This window comes from Pimephales promelas, chromosome 5, assembly GCF_988280905.1.
Source record: "Pimephales promelas chromosome 5, fPimPro1.hap1.1, whole genome shotgun sequence".
NCBI classification, from domain to species: domain Eukaryota; kingdom Metazoa; phylum Chordata; class Actinopteri; order Cypriniformes; family Leuciscidae; genus Pimephales; species Pimephales promelas.
The window spans coordinates 17,265,011-17,286,709 of record NC_142773.1 but is presented as its reverse complement, the minus strand read 5'-3'; the positions used below and the strand labels follow the sequence as shown (position 1 = coordinate 17,286,709).

Here is a 21,699-nt window from a genome sequence, read left to right as displayed (position 1 = left end):
TTTCTTTTCGACTGAAGAAAGAAAGACATATTTTGGATGACATGGGGGTGAGTAAATTATCAGCAAATGTTTTTTTTTTTAAAGTGAACTACTCATTAAGTCTTAAAACTTAAGTCAAGTTTATTTATACATTTCAAGCATTGCTGATTTAATGACTATTTTTCCAGTATAGCACTTTTGATGGATTAACCATTTTCCATTATAATCCTGAGAGCTACTGTAAGTTAAAACCAGACAGAAGTGTAAAAACACTTGCTTACCGGACTCTTTCTCTGTGTGAGGAAACAGAAGAACAGAGGAAATCATCTCAATGTCTGAATGTGAATATTATTATGGGACATCAGCCGTGTGAAGTAAATCTTAAAGACGAACCAGAGGGGAAGGAGATATGGCCAGCGTCCCCACTGAAGCCTTCAGCTCATCCATAGTAGATACTGTGCAGGTTCCACTGTTTGCTGCCAATGGCTTGATCTTGATCTTAAACTTCTTCCCAGGCTCCTCCTCTCCCTCTCCCTCTGACTCACTGGAGGAGCAGACCATCTTGACCTTTGAAGCTGGTGAATTTTGTTATGGAATTCCATAGTTTTTTCTCTTTATTTTTATACAGTGAAAAGATGAAGATGGAAAGAAAACATGGGAAATGAGTACAGATCAATATGCATGTGAAGACTTAAAGGATATTTCCCCCTTGTTCTCCAGGTTTAACGCTGTACCCTTCATCGTCCACATCAGGAGAGTTCTGTTAACACGCAAGACATTACATTCACTATAAAGACCATATGAAAAAAATCAGCATTCAGAGAGATTTACTTACATATCGATCCCAGTCGATCTCACCGTAAAAACCATTGGGTGCACCATTGGATTTTTTCTGGGAATAAAACATGCGTACGTTCACAATGAAATAATAATTCACAACACTACCTAAAGTAAGTTTGTAGACAGTTTATTCAATTTCATGGATTGTGTTGTACTCACAGATTTTTCTTTGTCTGGTGATCCACTGAAAGAGATGAAAGCAATTGTTTAGAGTATCAGATATATGACAGAATGATAAGTATATAAGTATGATAAGTACAGGTCTATTATTAATGTACTATCCATTTTTGATTGACCTGCCGGGGCCTCAAGATGGCTTAAAATTATTTAAAGGGATTGTTTACTTTGAAATAAATTTTTGGTATGTTTTAGCTTACCTCAAGGGCATCCAAGATGTAGGTGTCTTTGTTTCCACAGTAGTTTCAATTTCGTTATTTTTAGGTCAAACTGTTGTTGTCTGTCAGTCATTTAATGCAGGTCTATGGTCACCACTTCAAAGAGCACGCACAGAGAAGTCCAAATTAAACATGATTTAATAACTCGTAAATGTAAGTACACATTGATGGCATAAGACACGAAATGGGTGGTTTGTGTGAGAAAACTAACAGTATTTATATCGTTTTTACCTCTTGTAACCACAGCCACGTCCAAGTGATCTGAGGGGGCAAATTAGTACTATTTTATAGCCGTCTTACCTACAATCTTTGTTATTTGTAAACAATGAGTGACGTACACACGCTCAAGAAGATCACTTCCGGTGCTTGCGCAGACCAAAGCGCCGTGCCCTCAGATCACTTGGACGTGGCTGTAGTTAAAAGAGGTAAAAACAAAATAAATACTGTTCGTTCCCTTTCGTCCTGGGAACTCCGTGTCGTCAGGGAGTTCCCTGACGAATTGGGATCACGCTAGGGAGCCAACTGCCTTCGAGAGAAATAAAAACGAGCCAATGAAATTGGCATGCAAAATTTGCATTCCGCGAGCCACCTACCAGCGTGGGTATAAAGGGCGGAAGTAAACATTGAAAACATTGGTACTTTTTGCTTCGGAGCCTCAACAGAGTGCTGGTCTACTGTTTTACAAGAGAAAGCTACGAGTCTTCAAAGGGAGAAAAGGAAACTCTAACCTTGCTGGTGTGACGGCGCTTCAAGCAGTCATCGCGACTGAGTGCAGCACGCGCGAGTTGCAGTTTCCTCGTGTCTGACGCGGTGATTCCTCTGCGTGTGAAAGAGCACTTTTCTTTTTCGCCTTTCCCTAAAAGAGCTTCACGGGTGTGTTCGCGTCCTTTTCAGGATGTCTTGTTGTCTCACCCTTGCGTTACAGGAAGATGGCCACAAACACTGTCTCTCTTGTCTGGGCTTAGCACACGCTGAAGCAGTGTTTGTGGATGAGTCATGTTCTCATTGCGGGAATATGACTCTGACGATGCTGCGTTCGAGACTGAGAACCCTGAAACATGGGGGAGTCCCTTCAGATAATTCTCGATCTAGTTTGTCTGCCTGTTCATTTCGGCTACATCGGAAGAAGAGCGGTCATCTGGCAATGACTCAGTGGGGCTGCCCCCCTCAGGTGCCCCCCTGCCCCCCTAGCGTCAGCTGAGCCGGACCCGGAAATGGTCGCCCCGCTATGCTTGAACGGGCGACCACGAATGTTGGGCTCGTGTAGAAGCCTCCACCGAGTCCCGAACCTTCGCGGTTAGATGATTGGTGTCTCAGGGTGGGCCGTGCTGTTGCCCTACAGCCCGCTCCAGTCCCTTTCTTCCCCGAAGTGCATGAGGAGCTGAGGAAGTCTTGGCTGGCCCCTCTGACGTACAGGCAGAGACAACCTCGCTCCTCGTTCCTCACCACCCTGGACAGCGACCTAGCCCTGCTGCAGGAGCTGTGTGCGGCGACGGACTTCGCCCTCCGGGAGACGAAAGTCACCGTACGTTCACTGGGTCAGGCGATGTCCACCTTGGTGGTCCAGGAGCGCCACCTGTGGCTGACCCTGGCGGATATATGCAGGAAGAAAACTTTTCAACTTCCCCGTATCCTAGGGCGGCCTCTTCTGAGACACGGTGGAGAACTTAGCCCAGGAGTTCTCCGCCGCCCAGAAGCAGTCGGAGGCAATACGGCACGTCCTGCACAGGAGGTGGGCTGCTGTGGGCCCGTCTACTGTTGCTGTAGAGCCTCCGGTGGCTCCCTGTCGCCGAGGCCGTCCTCAGGCCCCAGCTCCCCCTCCAGCGGTACCCAAAGTTTCAATAAAAGAGCAGTTTTTACCTTCTCCTCCAGGTCATCCTCGGTCGAGACTGATGGGCACACAGTCTCCTCCACCCAAGAGGGTCAGAACGGCAGTGGATGCTGTTTTCAAGCAGCATCGCTCTCATTCCCCTCTTCCCAGTCTGCAGATAGCAGTGACGCTATCTCGTCTCGCGATCTCCTCGGTTGCGTCACTCCTGTCGGCGGCTGGGCCCAGAGGGGCAGAGACCAGCTCACGATGAGGCAGGGCCTCGTGCCTCGTCTCTCCCCCTCCCCTCGCCACGGGGCAGCCCGCAGCAGAAAGCCCACAGGTTTTCTCTGCCCTCTGCCCCCCAGTGGAAGCAGGTCAGTGGCGAGCTCCACGCCCAGACAGGCTTTAAGTGGCTACATTGCCATTGGAGCCGGGTCCCTGCCTTCCACCTCGCTGCCCCTCCGCGGGTACGCTGGTGGTTCGGGTGGGCTTATTGAGTCAGTACCTGGAAGCCTGGCTAGTGCTTGGCCCTACTTCATTGTACCCAAGAAAGGCGGTGGGTATCGGTGGGGAAAGGCGGCCAAACCTGGACCTGCGAGTTTTGAATCGGACCCTGCACAAACCCCCGTTCAAGATGCTCACGCAGAAGTGCATTTTCGAAAGCTTCTGTCCCCAGGATTGGTTTGCAGCGATCGACCTGAAGGACGCGTACTTTCACGTCTCGATTCTTCCTTGACACAGACCATTTCTACGGTTTGCTTTTGAGGGTCGAGCATATCAGTACAAAGTCCTACCCTTCGGGCTGGCCCTGTCGCCCCGCGTCTTCACGATAGTCGCAGAGGTGGCCATTGTTCCCATGAGAGAACAAGGCATTTGCATTCTCAACTATCTCGACGACTGGCTCATTCTGGCTCATTTGTGAGATGTGTTGTGTGATTACAGGGACAAGGTGTTAGGGCACCTCAGCCAGTTGGGGCCTAAGGTCAACTGGGACAAGAGCAAACTCTGCCCCGTGCAGAAGATCTCTTATCTCGGTATGGAGTTGGACCCAAACCACCTCACAGCGGAACACGTCCAGTCACCTGCCTCAGGTTCTTTCGAGGCAGGACAGCGGTTCCACTGAAACAATTTCAGAGGCTACTGGGGCATTTGGCAGCCGCAGTAACGCCACTCGTCCTGTTACATATGAGACCGCTCCAGCACAGGCTTCACGATCGAGTCCCGAGGTGGGCGTGGCAGAGCAGCACGTTCCGGGTCAAAATAACCCCGAACTGTCACCAAACCTTCTACCCATGGTCGGATCCTGCGTTTCTACGGACCGGAGTGACCCAAGTCCAGGTTTCCAGGCATGCTGTGGCTTTCAAAAATGCTTCTGCTATGGGGTGGGGGGGCCACGTACAAAGGGCATGCAGTCTTGGGTCTGTTGACGGGGCCCCAGCTGCATTGGCACATCGACTGCTTTGCAAGCAGTATGCTTAGTTTTGTGCCGCCCCAAGGGGCTTCTCAAACACAAGCACGTACTTGTCCGTACGGACAGCACTGCGACCGTTGCGTACATCAATCGACAAGGTGGTCTACGCTCCCGCCGCATGTCGCGACTCGCCTCCCCCCTCCTCCTATGGAGTCAGAAGCATCTGAGGTCGCTTCGTGCCACTCATGTTCCAGGAGAGCTCAACCGTGTGGCAGACAAGCTTCCACGGTTTCCTCCCCTGCCAGGAGAATAGTGACTCCATCTCCAGGTGGTTCCCTGTACTCAGGGAATGGGGATTATATACGCAACCGAGACGTTTTCTCACACAAACCACTCGTTTCGTGTCTTATGCCATCAATGTGTACTTACATTTACGAGTCATTAAATCATGTTTACTCTGGACTTCTCTGTGCATGCTCTTTGAAGTGGTGACCAAAGACCTACATTATATGACTGACAGACAAGAACGGTTTGACCTAAAAATATCAAAATTGAGACTACTGCGGAAACAAAGACACCTACATCTTGGATGCCATTGAGGTAAGCTAAAACATAGCAAAAATTAATTTCAAAGTGAACTATACCTTTAAAATAAGACAATAACAAGCAGTAAAAACCCCAAAAGTATTAAAAATCTACTACTAAAAACTAAAAAACGGATTCACACTGTCTTTAAAAAAAATCTGTGATTTCTGGCACTGTAGTTATTATATGGTGTCTGAGAGAGCTCAACATGCTACAACTGAATGTGCAAATAGAAAAAGCACCAGAAAATTTTGAAAACATCATCATCAGTTTGATGTCAAAAGTTCTGCAAATACTCAAAACGCAGCCAAATACAGAAACATGCTACAAATTGCACAGACCACAACGGGAAGTTTAAGGGGAACCCAACAAGTGATGAATCTGGCTGGGCTTTTTGTTCAATATCTCCTCGTCAGTGGTATTGACAATGACCTGAAAGGTGAGTTTTTTGTTTGTTTTAACACCATGTGTGTTGTGAGTATTTGCAGCACATTTCTGGTTGCATTGTGTGAATTTGCAGCTCATGTGTTTTGTTAAAACACTAAAATTGCTGGTGTTTTTTTTTTCTTCAGTTACATGATGCTGAGCTCTCTCGGCCACCGTCCTATTATTCTTAAAAAATATATAAATTTAAAAACTTTATTTATCCTTAATCCTTATCCAGTAAATCATGTAAAACTGGAAAAGTTATGTGTCCTTTGAAAATTGTTGTGGATAATGTAAAAGCCCTGGAGTCAAAAAGGCTGAAAGAACCACTGCGTTGCATGAAAACACAACAAACTTGGTTGGTCTATTGTACATGTTAGTAAAATTTGTGAAAGTAGTAAAAGTAAAATCTTTTCATGTCTAAATTAGCAATTCTTCAGAAAAATAAGCTGCAAAGTGGGGCAGACTTTATGCAAATAGTAAAAGACTGGGTCTGCTACTAAAAAACATTCGACAAAATTACACTGAGCCAAGTCTTAGCAATTCATAAGCATTATAGAAAGCAATTCACTCTAATCACAAAAAAACTATGCTGTGCCAATGTGGCCAGCTCTACACAGACACCAGTGAGCACATCACAATATCCTGTAGAGATCTGTGCAGAGCTGATGCCACTGACTGCTCTTACTCACGTGGAGTCACTGTCCTTTTCCTTCTTCCGTATCCCGAAGGCCTTTCGGGTACGCTTTTTCAGTCCTGTTAAATTCATATTCAAAGTCAGTAACCAAATAATACACAGTTCCTCTAGTCTAGTGTAACATGTTATAAGAAAAATAACATCAGTCTTGATGATATCTATTTATGATATTCTTCAGAATTCTGGGGTCGGTAAGATTTTTGAAATAAGTCTCTTTTTGTTCACCAAGGCTAAATTTATTTCTGCAGTTAAACAATAATATGGTGAAATATTTTAATTTATACATTTTAAGAAGATTGTTCTATTTTGATATATTTTATTAAAATAACAGTCTCCAGTCAGTGTAACATGATCCTTAATATGCTGGCTCGGTGCTCAAGTTTTAATTTTTCTCGGTGCTCAAGTTTTTAAAATATTTTTTTTATTACAGTCGTGCTGCCAAAATAATATTTATAATATAACTTACTGACCTCAAACTTTTGGATGGTAATGTACCTGTATATGTACAGTATATAATTTAAAATTTTTGTATATAGTCCTGAAACTTAATCTTTTGAGTGTTGTGCGTTATTACGTACAGCTTGAAAGGACTTCAAGATACTTCCCAGCTAACAAAAATCTCTTTTCAAGATGTTTGAATGTTTTGTTGTAAATCAATTGCTAAATTTTAACTTTATTGCATTTCAAAGCTTGATTAAAATGTTAAAATTTAGATAATTTTTTATTAATTAATGAAATCCCCCAACAATAATTGTAGACATACCATAGTGATTAAGGATAAGACAAAATTTCCAAACACAGTTTGGAAGATAAATTCATGATGTACTTACTTATTATATGTACATTTTGTAAATGTTACACAGTGAACCTTTAAAGTTGTGGAAACGTTACTTTTGAATGTTCTCTGAACGTTCTGAAACAAGTAACAACATTAGGATTGTTAGATGAACACCCAATTAAAATGGTTCCGAAAAAAAAAAAACATTCCAGGAACAATATATAAACAATTTTTGTGCTAAAGTTTTGAGAACATTATTAAAGACCTATAACTTTGAACGAATATTCTATTAACATTACTGTAAGAACATTTGTTCATAACTTTGAAAGAAACATTCCCAGAATTTAGCCAAGAGAACATTTCCTGTTAGCTGGGTTTGGACTGGAGCATTTGCTAAATCCATGAGTACTAAAGTAAAAATATTCCCTGTATTCTCTCAATAAATAAATAAATAAATAAATAAATAAATAAATAATGTATGATGATAATTATACAAGAATTTGTTGAAGTTGAACGTCATTTTGATGGAAGTACAACATCAACCTGCTGCAATTGCTTGTCATCCACAAACCCAAACACAAAGCAACATGCAGTGCTAAGTTAAACATAGAGCTAAATTCGCTAACATCTGAAAAACAAACACTGAATTCAGTCACCAGGGGAGACACATTTTTCATAAATATTTCAACATCTGCAACTAAAATATGCAAAAACATTTTTTTTTTCCAAGACCTCATTCTGAGTGGACTGAATTAAATGATGAAACTTAATTATTATTATTACATCAAGGCAAATGACCCATGCAACTCTGTACTGGGATTCACGGTGCATCTTTGACCTGGATGAGCAAATCTGCAATGAGGCATTTACTGCTGCAAGGGTGTCAGCAACAACAAATATGCAAGATCTAAAGCTTATTTTTCAATATTTTCCCCAATCTGCCAATTGACTTGTACGTAGACCTAAGCATCCCCAAGGACTGGCATAGTCGATACAGACAAAGCAACAGAATTTATAGCCTGGAGATCTTGGCATGATGGCATGCGGGACTGCTTGCGGGTCTCAAGATGTGTGTTCACTGTTAACCCATCATGCCTCTAGTCTAGAAGACCTCTAGGGAAAAGCTGACATTTCCTCCTCCGCTTGGCTAAAAATGAGGCAATTAAGTCGAGTTATCCCAAAACAAATACAAGGAGATGGAACTGATTGCAGCTTGTTCACTACCTTAGACATGTGAATCCTACAATGCCATTAAATGAAGACGCACCCTTATGTTATTTAACACCCATATTGCTTTCGTTCTTCTGAAGAACACAAAAGGAGAAGTTTTGAGAAAGTACTGGTTGCTCTTTTTAAATAATAGATTGCAATGATAATCAATTTCAATTTGAAAACTACCTTTCAGGCTTCAAAAATGATACAAACTGATCATAATGGTGGTCCACATAACACATACACGACTACATTCGAAGTCTTCTGAATGATTCAATAGTTTATTGTGAGAAACAAATTAAAATTCAAGCTGTTATTCACTGATAATCCAGTGAGATGTTAACTTGAGAACCACTATAACCAAATCATTGTCAATAAGTTGAAAACTGGATCTGTTCAATTTATAAACAAATCATTAGTTATTTCTAACCAGCATGCACCTGCCAGTGATCACCGATGAGTGGCTCGGCTCACAACCAGACTGGTTTTGAGAAATAATTCATCAAAAAGATCCTACTTTAGAGTCAGTCAATTTTGCTTTGTTTTTGTTTCTGCTCTACAAGGCTGCATCTATTTGATCAAAAATACAGTAAAAGACTAATATTCTGAATGCACCGATATGAAAATTTGCCTGATTAAACCGATAATTATTTACATTTGAAAGCCGAAACCGATATAATGACCAATAAATCTAAATTTATATGATGTATGAATAACGTTCTCATTATATTTTTATAAATGATTTATATAAATGATGTTCTCATTATAATTTTTATAAATTATTTATATAAATGATGTTCTCATTATAATTTTATGTAGCCCGACTTGCATGTTGCACTTAACTGTATTTTCCATTTTTAAGTGATTCCAATTATATTTCAAGCAATTCAAAAAAATGTCATGGCGAACAGCGCGCATCTGAAGTGTTTAAGCTGAAGGAAATAATCCATTATTTATTTGCTTTAATATATCGGCCATATTTTATTATCGGGCCGATAATGATAACATTCAAATTTAACTTTAATTTAAATTTAACCCTAATATTATAACAGTTTAAAATAACTGTCTATTTGAATATATTTTAAAATGTAATTTATTTTTGTGATGGCAAAGCTGAATTTTCAACATCATTATTACTTCATCCTTCAGAAATCATTCTGATGATAATTTGATGCTCAAGAAACATTTCTTATTATCAATGATGAAAATATTATTATAGCAATAATATTTTTTTCGTGGAAACTGTGACACTGTGAATTCTTTGATGATGAGTAGAAAGTTCAGAAGAAGAACAGCATTTGAAATAGAACAATATAAAAGTCTTTACTGTCACTTTTGATCAATTTAATGCATCCTTAATTAATAAAAGTATAATTTCTTTAAAAATAATTACTGACCCCAAAATGTTTGAAGGGTAGTGTATATTGCACTTTTATGATGCTTTTGTGTACTTTCTGAAGTTTCAAAGCTATGGCCCCCATTCATTGCAATCACATGGAAAGAATGACCAGTCCATTCTTCAAAATTTCCATTTGTGTCCCAGAAGGAACAAAATCATACAGGTTTGGAATAACAAAAAAAAAATAAAAAAATTGTAAAATTGGGATTATAAATTAATAAATTGGAATTTTTTTGGATGAACTATCCCTTTAAATTAGAGCAAATAAATCATGACCTATGAGATCATGAGGGTGGGACTGTAGACCACAGTGCAAAGACACACACACGTATATACTGATGGCAGATATACATGGGAGTTACATATCCCTTGTACACTGGACCACATGTGCAAACCGCCTTTAAAATATAACCTAAATTTAATTGTGCCATCATGATGTTTGTGTGTGTCACGGTGCAAACATACATACACACTAGCCATACAACGTGAGACACATAATCCTTCACCTCCTTCAAGGAGACAGACACCAAAACAAGCATGTGCAGCATTTGAATGTCATACACAGTACAGTCGGCTAGAGACTATTAGCATGCTAATAAATAATATCAACAGACAGCGATGAATTTAAGGGCCCAATGTGGATTTTTACCTTGCATCATGGTTGCAGCACTTCATTCCTCGGTTTCACGCAAGCAAACAAGCTGACACGAGATACAGTAGTGATCCGGTGACCGGTTGTTAAAGGAAAGGCTCATACTGCCCAGCCCCTGACGTCTTAGTCTCGCGGGTTTCCCCGTAACCGGTGTGTTAGGCCCCGGGCACCGCCGCATCAGCAGCATCCACACACGCCATGACCATAGAGGGGATGCTGAGGACAGACAGCCGATGAACGGAGAACGAGAGTGTGGGAGGGTCTCGTAATTACCAACCCTACTATGGAGGAGGCTCTCCTACTCATGAATATTAATAAGGTCACGACGACGTAGCCTGGCAACCTTCCTGGAGCGTCCAGTCACGCAACAAATTGATATTCATGAGCCAATCCTTTCAACGTAGGAGGATTCGTTGGTTCGCAGCGCTCTACGCCAGTCCAGAGCCTTCTTTCAGCGAATCAGTTGAGCCTGCCTCACGTTGCGTAATTAATATTCATGACCTGAGCCAAGCAATAGTAGATTCACAGGAGGGATAAAAAGAGGGCAAACGGACTGTCTGATCCTTGGTCTGATCCTGAGAACGATATTCATTTGATATAGCTCCTCCTGCCGGTGGACAAAAAACTGATGTCTAAATAGTTACAATAATAGATAGATTTGATACATTAATATTATTCATTATAAAGTTGGCATTGACCGTCTCCTCTTAACAGACTCGCAGCCGTGAGGATAGTTCACCTTATTCTCAGTACGTTAGTCCTACCCGTCCCCCGCTACAAAAGCAAGTTTTTTTAAGTGTCACAAAAAACAAACAAACAAAACATAAAAAAACATAATCTTTGTATTTTATTGAATCCAAATAGTCTTCAGTCCTTTTGTCAGGTTTTGACACATTTCAGCTCTTTTGCTACAGATACTGTACAATACTGTATAAAGCCACAAGGGGTCAGCAGGCCAAGCTGATTTTCAGATGGAAAAAAGATATTGGTAAAACTAAAGGCCACTGAAATCTTTAAATCTTGTCAACAACTACGGGAATCTTTCATCTGAGAATACCAACTGAAAACAGGTAGGTCATGACTCATTTAACAGTACACCAACAACTCAGGTTAGTTAACAGTCTCTGACCGAATAAACATAGACAGACTATTCACTACAGATTTTAGAGAATAATAAAACAATAAATGTGATTTACAGTTACCCATGCATTACACCCAGCCTTTTTTATTTTTAATTATGATTAACCGGCATTTAATTCTACATTAAAATAAATAAATAAATAAATAAAAATAGCAATAAAACACGCACAATGCCAGGATGGGGGTTCATACATTTATAAAAAAAATTTAATAATAATGAATGAAATCCTTAAAAAAATAAATTATAAGAAATAAATAGTTTTAAAATGAAACCAATCCAAAATAGTACTCTTAAGTAAAAAAAAAAAAAAAAGATTAAAATGTGTTTTTACTTTGCAGACTCTCAATTTTTGCAATGCAGCTTCTCATTTTTCCATGTAGTTGACTGGCTACACTGGATTTTGACTACAACACACTTTTCTGGATCTTATGAAGTCATAATGTTCCTCATTTAAATAGCCGGTTAACCAATCACAACACACTGGGCCAGCTAACCAATCTCAACACACTGGGCCAGCTAACCAATCACAGCACACTGGGCCAGCTAACCAATCACAGCACACTGGGCCAGCCAACCAATCACAACACACTGGGCCCACTGGGCCAACTATCCAGTGTGGTGTGATTGGCAGTGCTTAGCGCATGCTCGGGAAATGTACCGCCCCTCCTTGGTTAGTTGGCCCAGTGGGCCCAGTGTGTTGTGATTGGTTAGCTGGCCCAGTGTGCTGTGATTGGTTAGCCAACCAATCTCAACACAATGGGCCAGCTAACCAATCACAGCACATTGGGCCAGCTAACCAATCACAACAAACTGAGCCAGCTAACCAATCTCAACACACTGGGCTAGCTAACCAATCACAACACATTGGGCCAGCTAACCAATCACAACAAACTGAGCCAGCTAACCAGTCACAACACACTGGGCCAGCTAACCAATCACAGCACACTGGGCCAGCTAACCAATCACAGCACATTGGGCCAGCTAACCAATCATAACACTCTGGGCCAACTAACCAATCACAACACACTGGGCCCACTGGGCCAACTAACAAAACACAACACACTGGGCCAGCAATCTCAAAACACTAGGCCAGCTAACCAATCACAGCACACTCGGCCAGCTAACCAATCACAACACACTGGGCCCACTGGGCCAACTAACCAATCAGAACACACTGGGCCAGCTAACCAATCACAGCACACTGGGCCAGCTAACCAATCATAACACTCTGGGCCAGCTAACCAATCACAACACACTGGGCCCACTGGGCCAACTAACCAATCACAACACACTGGGCCAGCTAACCAATCTCAAAACACTAGGCCAGCTAACCAATCACAGCACACTCGGCCAGCTAACCAATCATAACACTCTGGGCCAGCTAACCAATCACAACACACTGGGCCCACTGGGCCAACTAACCAACCACAACACACTGGGCCAGCTAACCAATCTCAAAACACCGGGCCAGCTAACCAATCTCAAAACACTAGGCCAGCTAACCAATCACAGCACACTCGGCCAGCTAACCAATCATAACACTCTGGGCCAGCTAACCAATCACAACACACTGGGCCCACTGGGCCAACTAACCAATCACAACACACTGGGCCAGCTAACCAATCTCAAAACACTAGGCCAGCTAACCAATCACAGCACACTCGGCCAGCTAACCATTCATAACACTCTGGGCCAGCTAACCAATCCCAACACACTGGGCCCACTGGGCCAACTAACCAATCACAACACACTGGGCCAGCTAACCAATCTCAAAACACTAGGCCAGCTAACCAATCACAGCACACCGGGCCAGCTAACCAATCACAGCACACTCGGCCAGCTAACCAATCTCAAAACACTAGGCCAGCTAACCAATCACAGCACACTCGGCCAGCTAACCAATCATAACACTCTGGGCCAGCCAACCAATCACAACACACTGGGCCCACTGGGCCAACTAACCAATCACAACACACTGGGCCAGCTAACCAATCTCAAAACACTAGGCCAGCTAACCAATCACAGCACACTCGGCCAGCTAACCAATCATAACCCTCTGGGCCAGCTAACCAATCACAACACACTGAGCCCACTGGGCCAACTAACCAATCACAACACACTGGGCCAGCTAACCAATCTCAAAACACTAGGCCAGCTAACCAATCACAGCACACTCGGCCAGCTAACCAATCATAACACTCTGGGCCAGCTAACCAATCACAACACACTGGGCCCACTGGGCCAACTAACCAATCACAACACACTGGGCCAGCTAACCAATCTCAAAACACTAGGCCAGCTAACCGATCACAGCACACTGGGCCAGCTAACCAATTACAGCACACTGGGCCAGCTAACCAATCACAGCACACTGGGCCAGCTAACCAATCACAACACACTGGGCCAACTAACCAATCTCAACACACTAGGCTAGCTAACCAATCACAGCACACTGGGCCAGCTAACCAATCACAACACACTGGGCCAGCTAACCAATCACAGCACACTGGGCCAGCTAACCAATCACAGCACACTGGGCCAGCTAACCAATCACAACACACTGGGCCAGCTAACCAATCACAACACACTGGGCCAGCTAATCAATCACAGCACACCGGGCCAGCTAACCAATCTCAAAACACTAGGCCAGCTAACCAATCACAACACACTGGGCCAGCTAACCAATCACAACACACTGGGCCAGCTAACCAATCTCAAAACACTAGGCCAGCTAACCAATCACAGCACACTCGGCCAGCTAACCAATCATAACCCTCTGGGCCAGCTAACCAATCACAACACACTGGGCTCACTGGGCCAACTAACCAATCACAACACACTGGGCCAGCTAACCAATCTCAAAACACTAGGCCAGCTAACCAATCACAGCACACTGGGCCAGCTAACCAATCACAGCAAACTGGGCCAGCTAACCAATCACAGCACACTGGGCCAGCTAACCAATCACAACACACTGGGCCAACTAACCAATCTCAACACACTAGGCTAGCTAACCAATCACAGCACACTGGACCAGCTAACCAATCACAACACACTGGGCCAGCTAACCAATCACAACACATTGGGCCAGCTAAGCAATCACAGCACACTGGGCCAGCTAACCAATCACAACACACTGGGCCAGCTAACCAATCACAGCACACTGGGCCAGCTAATCAATCACAACACATTGGGCCAGCTAACCAATCACAGCACACTGGGCCAGCTAACAAATCACAACACACTGGGCCAGCTAACCAATCACAACACATTGGGCCAGCTAACCAATCACAGCACACTGGGCCCACTGGGCCAACTAACCAATCACAACACACTGGGCCAGCTAACCAATCTCAAAACACTAGGCCAGCTAACCGATCACAGCACACTGGGCCAGCTAACCAATTACAGCACACTGGGCCAGCTAACCAATCACAGCACACTGGGCCAGCTAACCAATCACAACACACTGGGCCAACTAACCAATCTCAACACACTAGGCTAGCTAACCAATCACAGCACACTGGGCCAGCTAACCAATCACAACACACTGGGCCAGCTAACCAATCACAGCACACTGGGCCAGCTAACCAATCACAGCACACTGGGCCAGCTAACCAATCACAACACACTGGGCCAGCTAACCAATCACAACACACTGGGCCAGCTAATCAATCACAGCACACCGGGCCAGCTAACCAATCTCAAAACACTAGGCCAGCTAACCAATCACAACACACTGGGCCAGCTAACCAATCACAACACACTGGGCCAGCTAACCAATCTCAAAACACTAGGCCAGCTAACCAATCACAGCACACTCGGCCAGCTAACCAATCATAACCCTCTGGGCCAGCTAACCAATCACAACACACTGGGCTCACTGGGCCAACTAACCAATCACAACACACTGGGCCAGCTAACCAATCTCAAAACACTAGGCCAGCTAACCAATCACAGCACACTGGGCCAGCTAACCAATCACAGCAAACTGGGCCAGCTAACCAATCACAGCACACTGGGCCAGCTAACCAATCACAACACACTGGGCCAACTAACCAATCTCAACACACTAGGCTAGCTAACCAATCACAGCACACTGGACCAGCTAACCAATCACAACACACTGGGCCAGCTAACCAATCACAACACATTGGGCCAGCTAAGCAATCACAGCACACTGGGCCAGCTAACCAATCACAACACACTGGGCCAGCTAACCAATCACAGCACACTGGGCCAGCTAATCAATCACAACACATTGGGCCAGCTAACCAATCACAGCACACTGGGCCAGCTAACAAATCACAACACACTGGGCCAGCTAACCAATCACAACACATTGGGCCAGCTAACCAATCACAGCACACTGGGCCAGCTAACCAATCACAACACACTGGGCCAGCTAACCAATCACAACACACTGGGCCAGCTAATCAATCACAGCACACTGGGCCAGCTAACCAATCACAGCACACTGGACGTGAAAAATAATGCATTTCTGGAACAATCAAGCATAAAAACATATTGTAGTACACCCCCAAAACAAAATTAAAACTCATTAAAAGGGCATAGGACCCCTTTAATATAGCTAAAATAATTGGTGACAGAACATAAGAAACTTTTATTATGGATGTTTGTTCAGCAGTGTAGCACAGTCTGAATATGTTAGACGTCATGTATTCACTGTTTGAGTGCTGCTGCTGAATGTTTGACGCTCTGTTTGTGGTGCTGGGTGAGAGCGAAGATTAGATGTGATCAACAGATTGCCTTCCAAAGAGACAGATTTACTAGAACAATTTCCTATACTTCCTCTGTATGTCAGGTTACACCTACTTGCATACATATGCACACATGCATGTACTGTAAATATTCAGATTTTGTCAAAGTCAGTCCTCATTCTCAGGAATTGTCTTCCTCTCTGTCAACAAACTTGATTTATTCTCCTTGAATGAATTCTGTAGTCAGATATTCAACATAGCCCTCATCTTGAGTGTGCGATAAACGATCCTGCTATCAGGAAATTTGCTCTTTTCTACGAAGGGAAAGTAATCAGACTGGTTTTTGCCATGAAGAAGCTTGATCACTTCCTCCTCTGGAGCTCCGGGCCCTAAGAAAAGCCTCCAGTGGCCCACATGTATTGAGTTTCCACATGCTGCTCACTGGAACAACAAGCACTTTGACGTCAAACACTGCAAAGTTTTTGTGGCACTCTAAAAAAAAAAAATTCCCAAGCTTTCATAGCTACTGACATGGCAGCGATGGAAAAAGTTAACCCAAGTGTCACTGGATTTTTTTTTTTTTTTCAGTTTTAAAAAACTGACCCTAAATAGCACGTCTCAAACATCTTCCCCAAGTACTTCATAGACCCCCATTCTCTTGTCTAGTTTTTGGTTATTCAAGCAAGTACTACTATTAACACAGTCAGAAAATATTTCAGTATATTTACCATACTAGATTTTAAGAGTGGCAAAGCTTTTCTGTCACACTTTAAATAGAAATTCAGAGGACCTTTTACCACAACCTAAATAAATGAATGGTTGCAACTTAAAAATTCCAATTAATGATTGAATTAAACCTTTTAAGTTGCAAACATTAGTTCTGGTGACAATAATTAAAACCATTTTTAGTAACATTTTCTTTGTCTAGTAACTAAAATGGTCTTGATAAATCTGAAAATTGGGCAGTGGATTAGCTACTAGTTCCCAGGATGCTTTACATAAGGATCATTAAGGCCTGTTCACACCAAGGGCGATAACTGTAACAATAAAGATTTAAATTGTTCCAAATATAAAGGAATAGCAGAGTCCACACAACAACTATAACGATAACGGCACAGTGAAACAATATTTTTTGAATCACTTTCAGAACTATTTTGTCCATCTAATGAATGATAAACATGAGAGCCAATCAGAATACATCCTGCTTAAAGTGCTTGAGCATTTAAAGCGACAGGCGACGCGCTTATGATAAACAGAACGATATTGCGCAGGTGTGGACGCTAATATAGTTATCGGTTATCTTTATAGTTATCGCTTTTGGTGTGAACGAGCCTTAAATGTTAAAATTAAATTGAATAATTAACTTACGCCACAAATTAGGTTCCTCTAATTCAGTGTAGTTTGTTAGTTTAATATGTCATTGGAAATTGTTATAAGTCAAAAAGTTTGATGCAAACTGTTGCATTTGTTGTTGTTAGCAAAAGCATTTGTTTTTAGAGTGCGCAGCCCTAATGTGTTAAAAACGCAATTTAAACGTGAGGGGTTTGTTTCAATCGAATCAAATTTCTAAGGTGGCATCCATGATATCCTAAGATGCTTTGGAACAACTTTAAAGGGTTAGTTCACCCAAAAATGAAAATTCTGTCAGTATTTACTCATCCTCATGTTGTTCCAACCCTGTAAGACCTTCGTTCATCTTCTGAACACAAATTAAGATATTTAAGATATTAAGATCACTCCTGTATACTAGTCCATAGGCTTCTTGAGGGAATGACTTGCTGTCCTCGAAAAGTCATTAAAGACATCGTTAAAATAGTCCAAGTGACTACAGGGGCTCAATCTTAAGTTTATCAAATGACGTGAACACTTTTGTGCGCAAAAAAACCAACAAAAATAACGGCTTTATTTCAACTATTCGTTTATTTCTCCCTCTGCGCGAGTCAGGTTACTAGTTTAATAGCGTAAGCTTCTGTTATTTTACGTCACACGCATGACACACATGACCAGCGTCGGCCAATAGTGAGCCTACGTGTGACGTAGCTTTACGCAATCACACTACGTTAACTGACTACAGGCCCATGGAGAAGGAAGTGAATAGTTGAAATAAAGTCGTTATTTTTGTTTGTTTTTGTGCACAAAAAGAATTCTCGTTGTTGGATAAAGTTAAAATTGAGCCACTGTAGTCACTTGGACTATTTTAACGATGTCTTTAATGACTTGTCGATGCCAGCAAGAGTCATTCCCTCAAGAAGCCTATGGACTAGTATGCAGGAGCGATCTTAATATCTTAAATATCTTAATTTGAGTTCCGAAGATGAACGAAGGTCTTACGGGGTTGGAACAACATGAGGGTGAGTAAATACCGACAGAATTTTCATTTTTGGGTGAACTAACCCTTTAAATCCAGTCAGTCAAAACACAGAGTTCGCTACACATAGGTCAGTCAGCATGCTGAAGCTGATCATCGACAAAACTGGTAAACTTTAGTATAAATGTTGCTCAATGAAACCAGTCTTGCTGAGCAGGATGCACTTTGTTTGTTTCTAGGTAGTGGTTGCTGTCACGTCTGCATGATCTCTACTCTGATATGTGGTGAATGAGTACATTGTTTCATTCTGTTTTCGGTGTTTGTTATTATATCAGCGTGATCAGGGGAAATAGCTAACAGCTAATTATTCCACCCATCTTCATGTATGTGTTAAATAAATGCAATAACAAGAAATTAAATGAAGCGTTCAATATTTTTTTTATAATAATCTTGGATTTCTGTTGGCTTTAAGGGCATACTTTTGATACATCAGGACTTTTTACATCACTGCTAGTCTTCAATTAACACATACATTAACAAAAATCCAAATTTATATCCAAAGTTACATATTAACTTAGCTGACAGAGTCTGATGACTCAACCACAATTCTCACCAAACTAGATGTACTTACATTTAAAGTACATTGTACTTACATTTAAAATACCTGCATAAAATTACAGTTGTAAATAATTTCTGAATTGAAGTTACACTGTTGACCCTTCTCTTACACCTTAACCCACCCTTAAACCTACCCATATACCACCAAACCTGAGCCTTAACTTACCCGTATTTCACCTCCATAGCAGCAAAAGTGTTTCACAATACAACATGAACACAATAAGTGCATTGTTGTTACAAGGATGCTTTGTTGTCGTTTTGTTCCTGTACTCATTGCCTTTGTTCCCTGTTCCTACTTTTCATTTGTTGTCATTAGTTGATTGATGAGTCCCCCCATTATTTGGTGTATTTACCCTCCTCAGGTTGCAGTTCAGAGTATTACCTTCTTTATTTTTGGTTTGTTAATAAAATGGCTGGAATTATATCCATCTCCTTCCTTCATCACCATCCTCTGACAATTGTACTTTTTTCTAATGTAAGGTTAGACACCTAATATAAATTGAGAACACTATTTTTTTCTTGTAGCTATATAGTTTATGTCCAGGAATGTTACAGTGACAAATTTTCCCATTTGGTGTAGATCGACATGGAGCATGCAAAATAAATTACATCACTCACAGACCAAAAAATTTTAATTTCTTTGTTTAATCTCTCTTTTTTTTGACAAATAAGAAATGTGCAACACAACTTTAACAGAGGATTAATACTAAAAACAATATAATAATAATAATAATAATAATAAATATAATAATAATGGAGATAACAGTGATTCCACCAGTGGAATCACAGTTGTTCCACAGTGTGCTTGTTCATCACCCGCTTCACAATGACAAACATGAGTAGAAAAGACAAGTTTTAGCTTCACACTGTAATCGTAATTTCAATTTGGGCAAATTACGTCAGTTGGACTGTGGGAAAATGTAGTCATTTTACTGTGAATCAAATAATAATAATAATAATAATAATGCATTATCAAAAAAGGTAAGCAGAAGCAAATAGTATACATCTCTTTAGGAAAAAAAAAATATACTTGTTGATTTAAAGGCTAATCTCAGCTAGAATGACGTGTGTTCACCACATCCGTTCCTGACCAGTAAGCACATTCAGGAGAAACTGCATTGTTTGACATCAGTGATTGCGTAATTGAGGTTTATTGTTGACTTTATTCCGTGAATATTAACAGCTTGGATTCTAAGAAATGAAGCATTTAAGAGTTGACATTTTTAATGTTGAATCTTAAGTCTCTTTTTTTTTCTTGACATAAAAGTATCTTAGTGACATTTACAGACACAAAGAGGTCATTTTTAACTATATAGTACATTAAAAAACAGTAATCGGTTTAATGTCGCTATTAAGCGATGTTTGTTTCCCAAATTAAAGTGGTTTTAAAGGAATGATCTGGGCTTGATACTAGTGCAGCTCGATCAACAGCATCTGTGGGATGATGTCAGTTACCAAAGAAAAAAAATCATTTTGACTAAATTAAATTCAGACTACCCAACAGTAAAAAAAAAGCAAAAATCAATAAGTAGTTCCTTATTGTACACTATGTACCAATGGCTCTAACAATGGAAATACAATACAAAAAGAAAAACCCAACATATTTTGTATTCTGTGGTAATCAACATAATTGCCATAAATACAATCAAAAGAGCTTAATTTCTATCCAGCCCAGGACATTCCTTAAGAGTAACCACTAAAATGCTGGACTCTTTGGATCCTTTTTTTTTTACTTACTGTAATACAACATAAAACATCACATTAGATGTACCAGAGGAATCGCTTTATAAGAACGCCTTTTAAAAGAGAAACTGTGTGTTACAAAGTACAAAAATGTTCTGTTAAATAAAGATAAAGTATGCTGGCACAAGAAATAGATTATTCCGTTGTCTAAAATTTAGGAAGACTGCATTCCCAATACAGGACTGGGAATTACATGCTTTTGCTTCAGCATGACGACATTCCTCACTTTTGAAGTACAAAAAGTCTTCTTTTTTGTTTTTACAAAAAAGTCAATTTAATGTTGTAGTACAAACCCCTCTAATAAGAGGGTCAGAATTTCTCCTTCACAGAAACCCACTCCAACATTCAGTTCTTCACTGCCACCTGTTGATTTAGAAAATCCAGCTTATGGCACTTTCGGGAGTACGCCTGTCCGTCCACCCTGACTGGATTCTTGCAAATTCTGTGAAAACTATATTGTGTAGGATGTTCACTCGCTCCCCATTATAGGCTCTGTAACAACAGCAGAGTCCCAAGACACAGTGGTCCTCAGTGGGATTCTCAGATAGCAGAAGAATAACCTTCCTCCACTTTACTCTGTCATCAAATACGGCCAACATGTAGTGAGGTGCTACGTCTCGGCAGATGAAGGAGAGCGCGTCACATTCTCAACACTGTCTGTCTCAAAGAGGTTCTCTGTATCCTGCTTGGCTCCTTCCTCGTCCTCCAACTCGAACTGAAACTTATCTCCACCGTCAGTTCCCGTTTCGAAAAAGGGAGGGGAGGGACTCTGTGGTATCATGCTGTGGTACCAGTTCCTGTTCTCTTCTAAAGTGTCCAAGATATCCTGCGCATCCGGATGCACCAGGTCCGCCCAAGTCTCCCATAGCGGGTGCACGATGTAGTCAATGAAACCAACCTAAAAGGAAAACAAACACATGATAAGTCCCTTCTAGAAATGACCAGACTTGACCAAAAGAAATGGAGAACCTTTGGTCTAATTAC

The 21,699-nt window shown here is 41.5% G+C and overlaps 2 protein-coding genes across 4 annotated transcripts in view; both read right to left on the bottom strand.

The window, feature by feature from the left end:
* Positions 1 to 91: 91 nt before the first annotated feature.
* On the bottom strand, positions 92 to 10,524 carry LOC148981406 (SH3-containing GRB2-like protein 3-interacting protein 1). Its single transcript, XM_089131047.1, has 7 exons — positions 10,182 to 10,524; positions 6,139 to 6,202; positions 979 to 1,003; positions 815 to 871; positions 682 to 739; positions 373 to 557; positions 92 to 272 (listed from the first exon to the last, which is right to left on the bottom strand). The coding sequence occupies exons 1-7, from the start codon at positions 10,189 to 10,191 to the stop codon at positions 225 to 227; spliced, it is 447 nt and encodes a 148-aa protein (XP_088987173.1). The 5' UTR covers positions 10,192 to 10,524; the 3' UTR covers positions 92 to 224.
* Positions 10,525 to 19,598: 9,074 nt separating this feature from the next.
* Positions 19,599 to 21,699, bottom strand: part of pde4bb (phosphodiesterase 4B, cAMP-specific b) — a 66,851-nt gene continuing 64,750 nt past the window's right edge. For all 3 annotated transcript variants that reach the window (XM_039661238.2, XM_039661239.2, XM_089131045.1), the window contains one exon: positions 19,599 to 21,613. In XM_039661238.2, the coding sequence (XP_039517172.1) occupies positions 21,326 to 21,613 (288 nt within the window). In that variant the 3' untranslated portion in view covers positions 19,599 to 21,325. The remainder of the gene's footprint in view (positions 21,614 to 21,699) is intronic.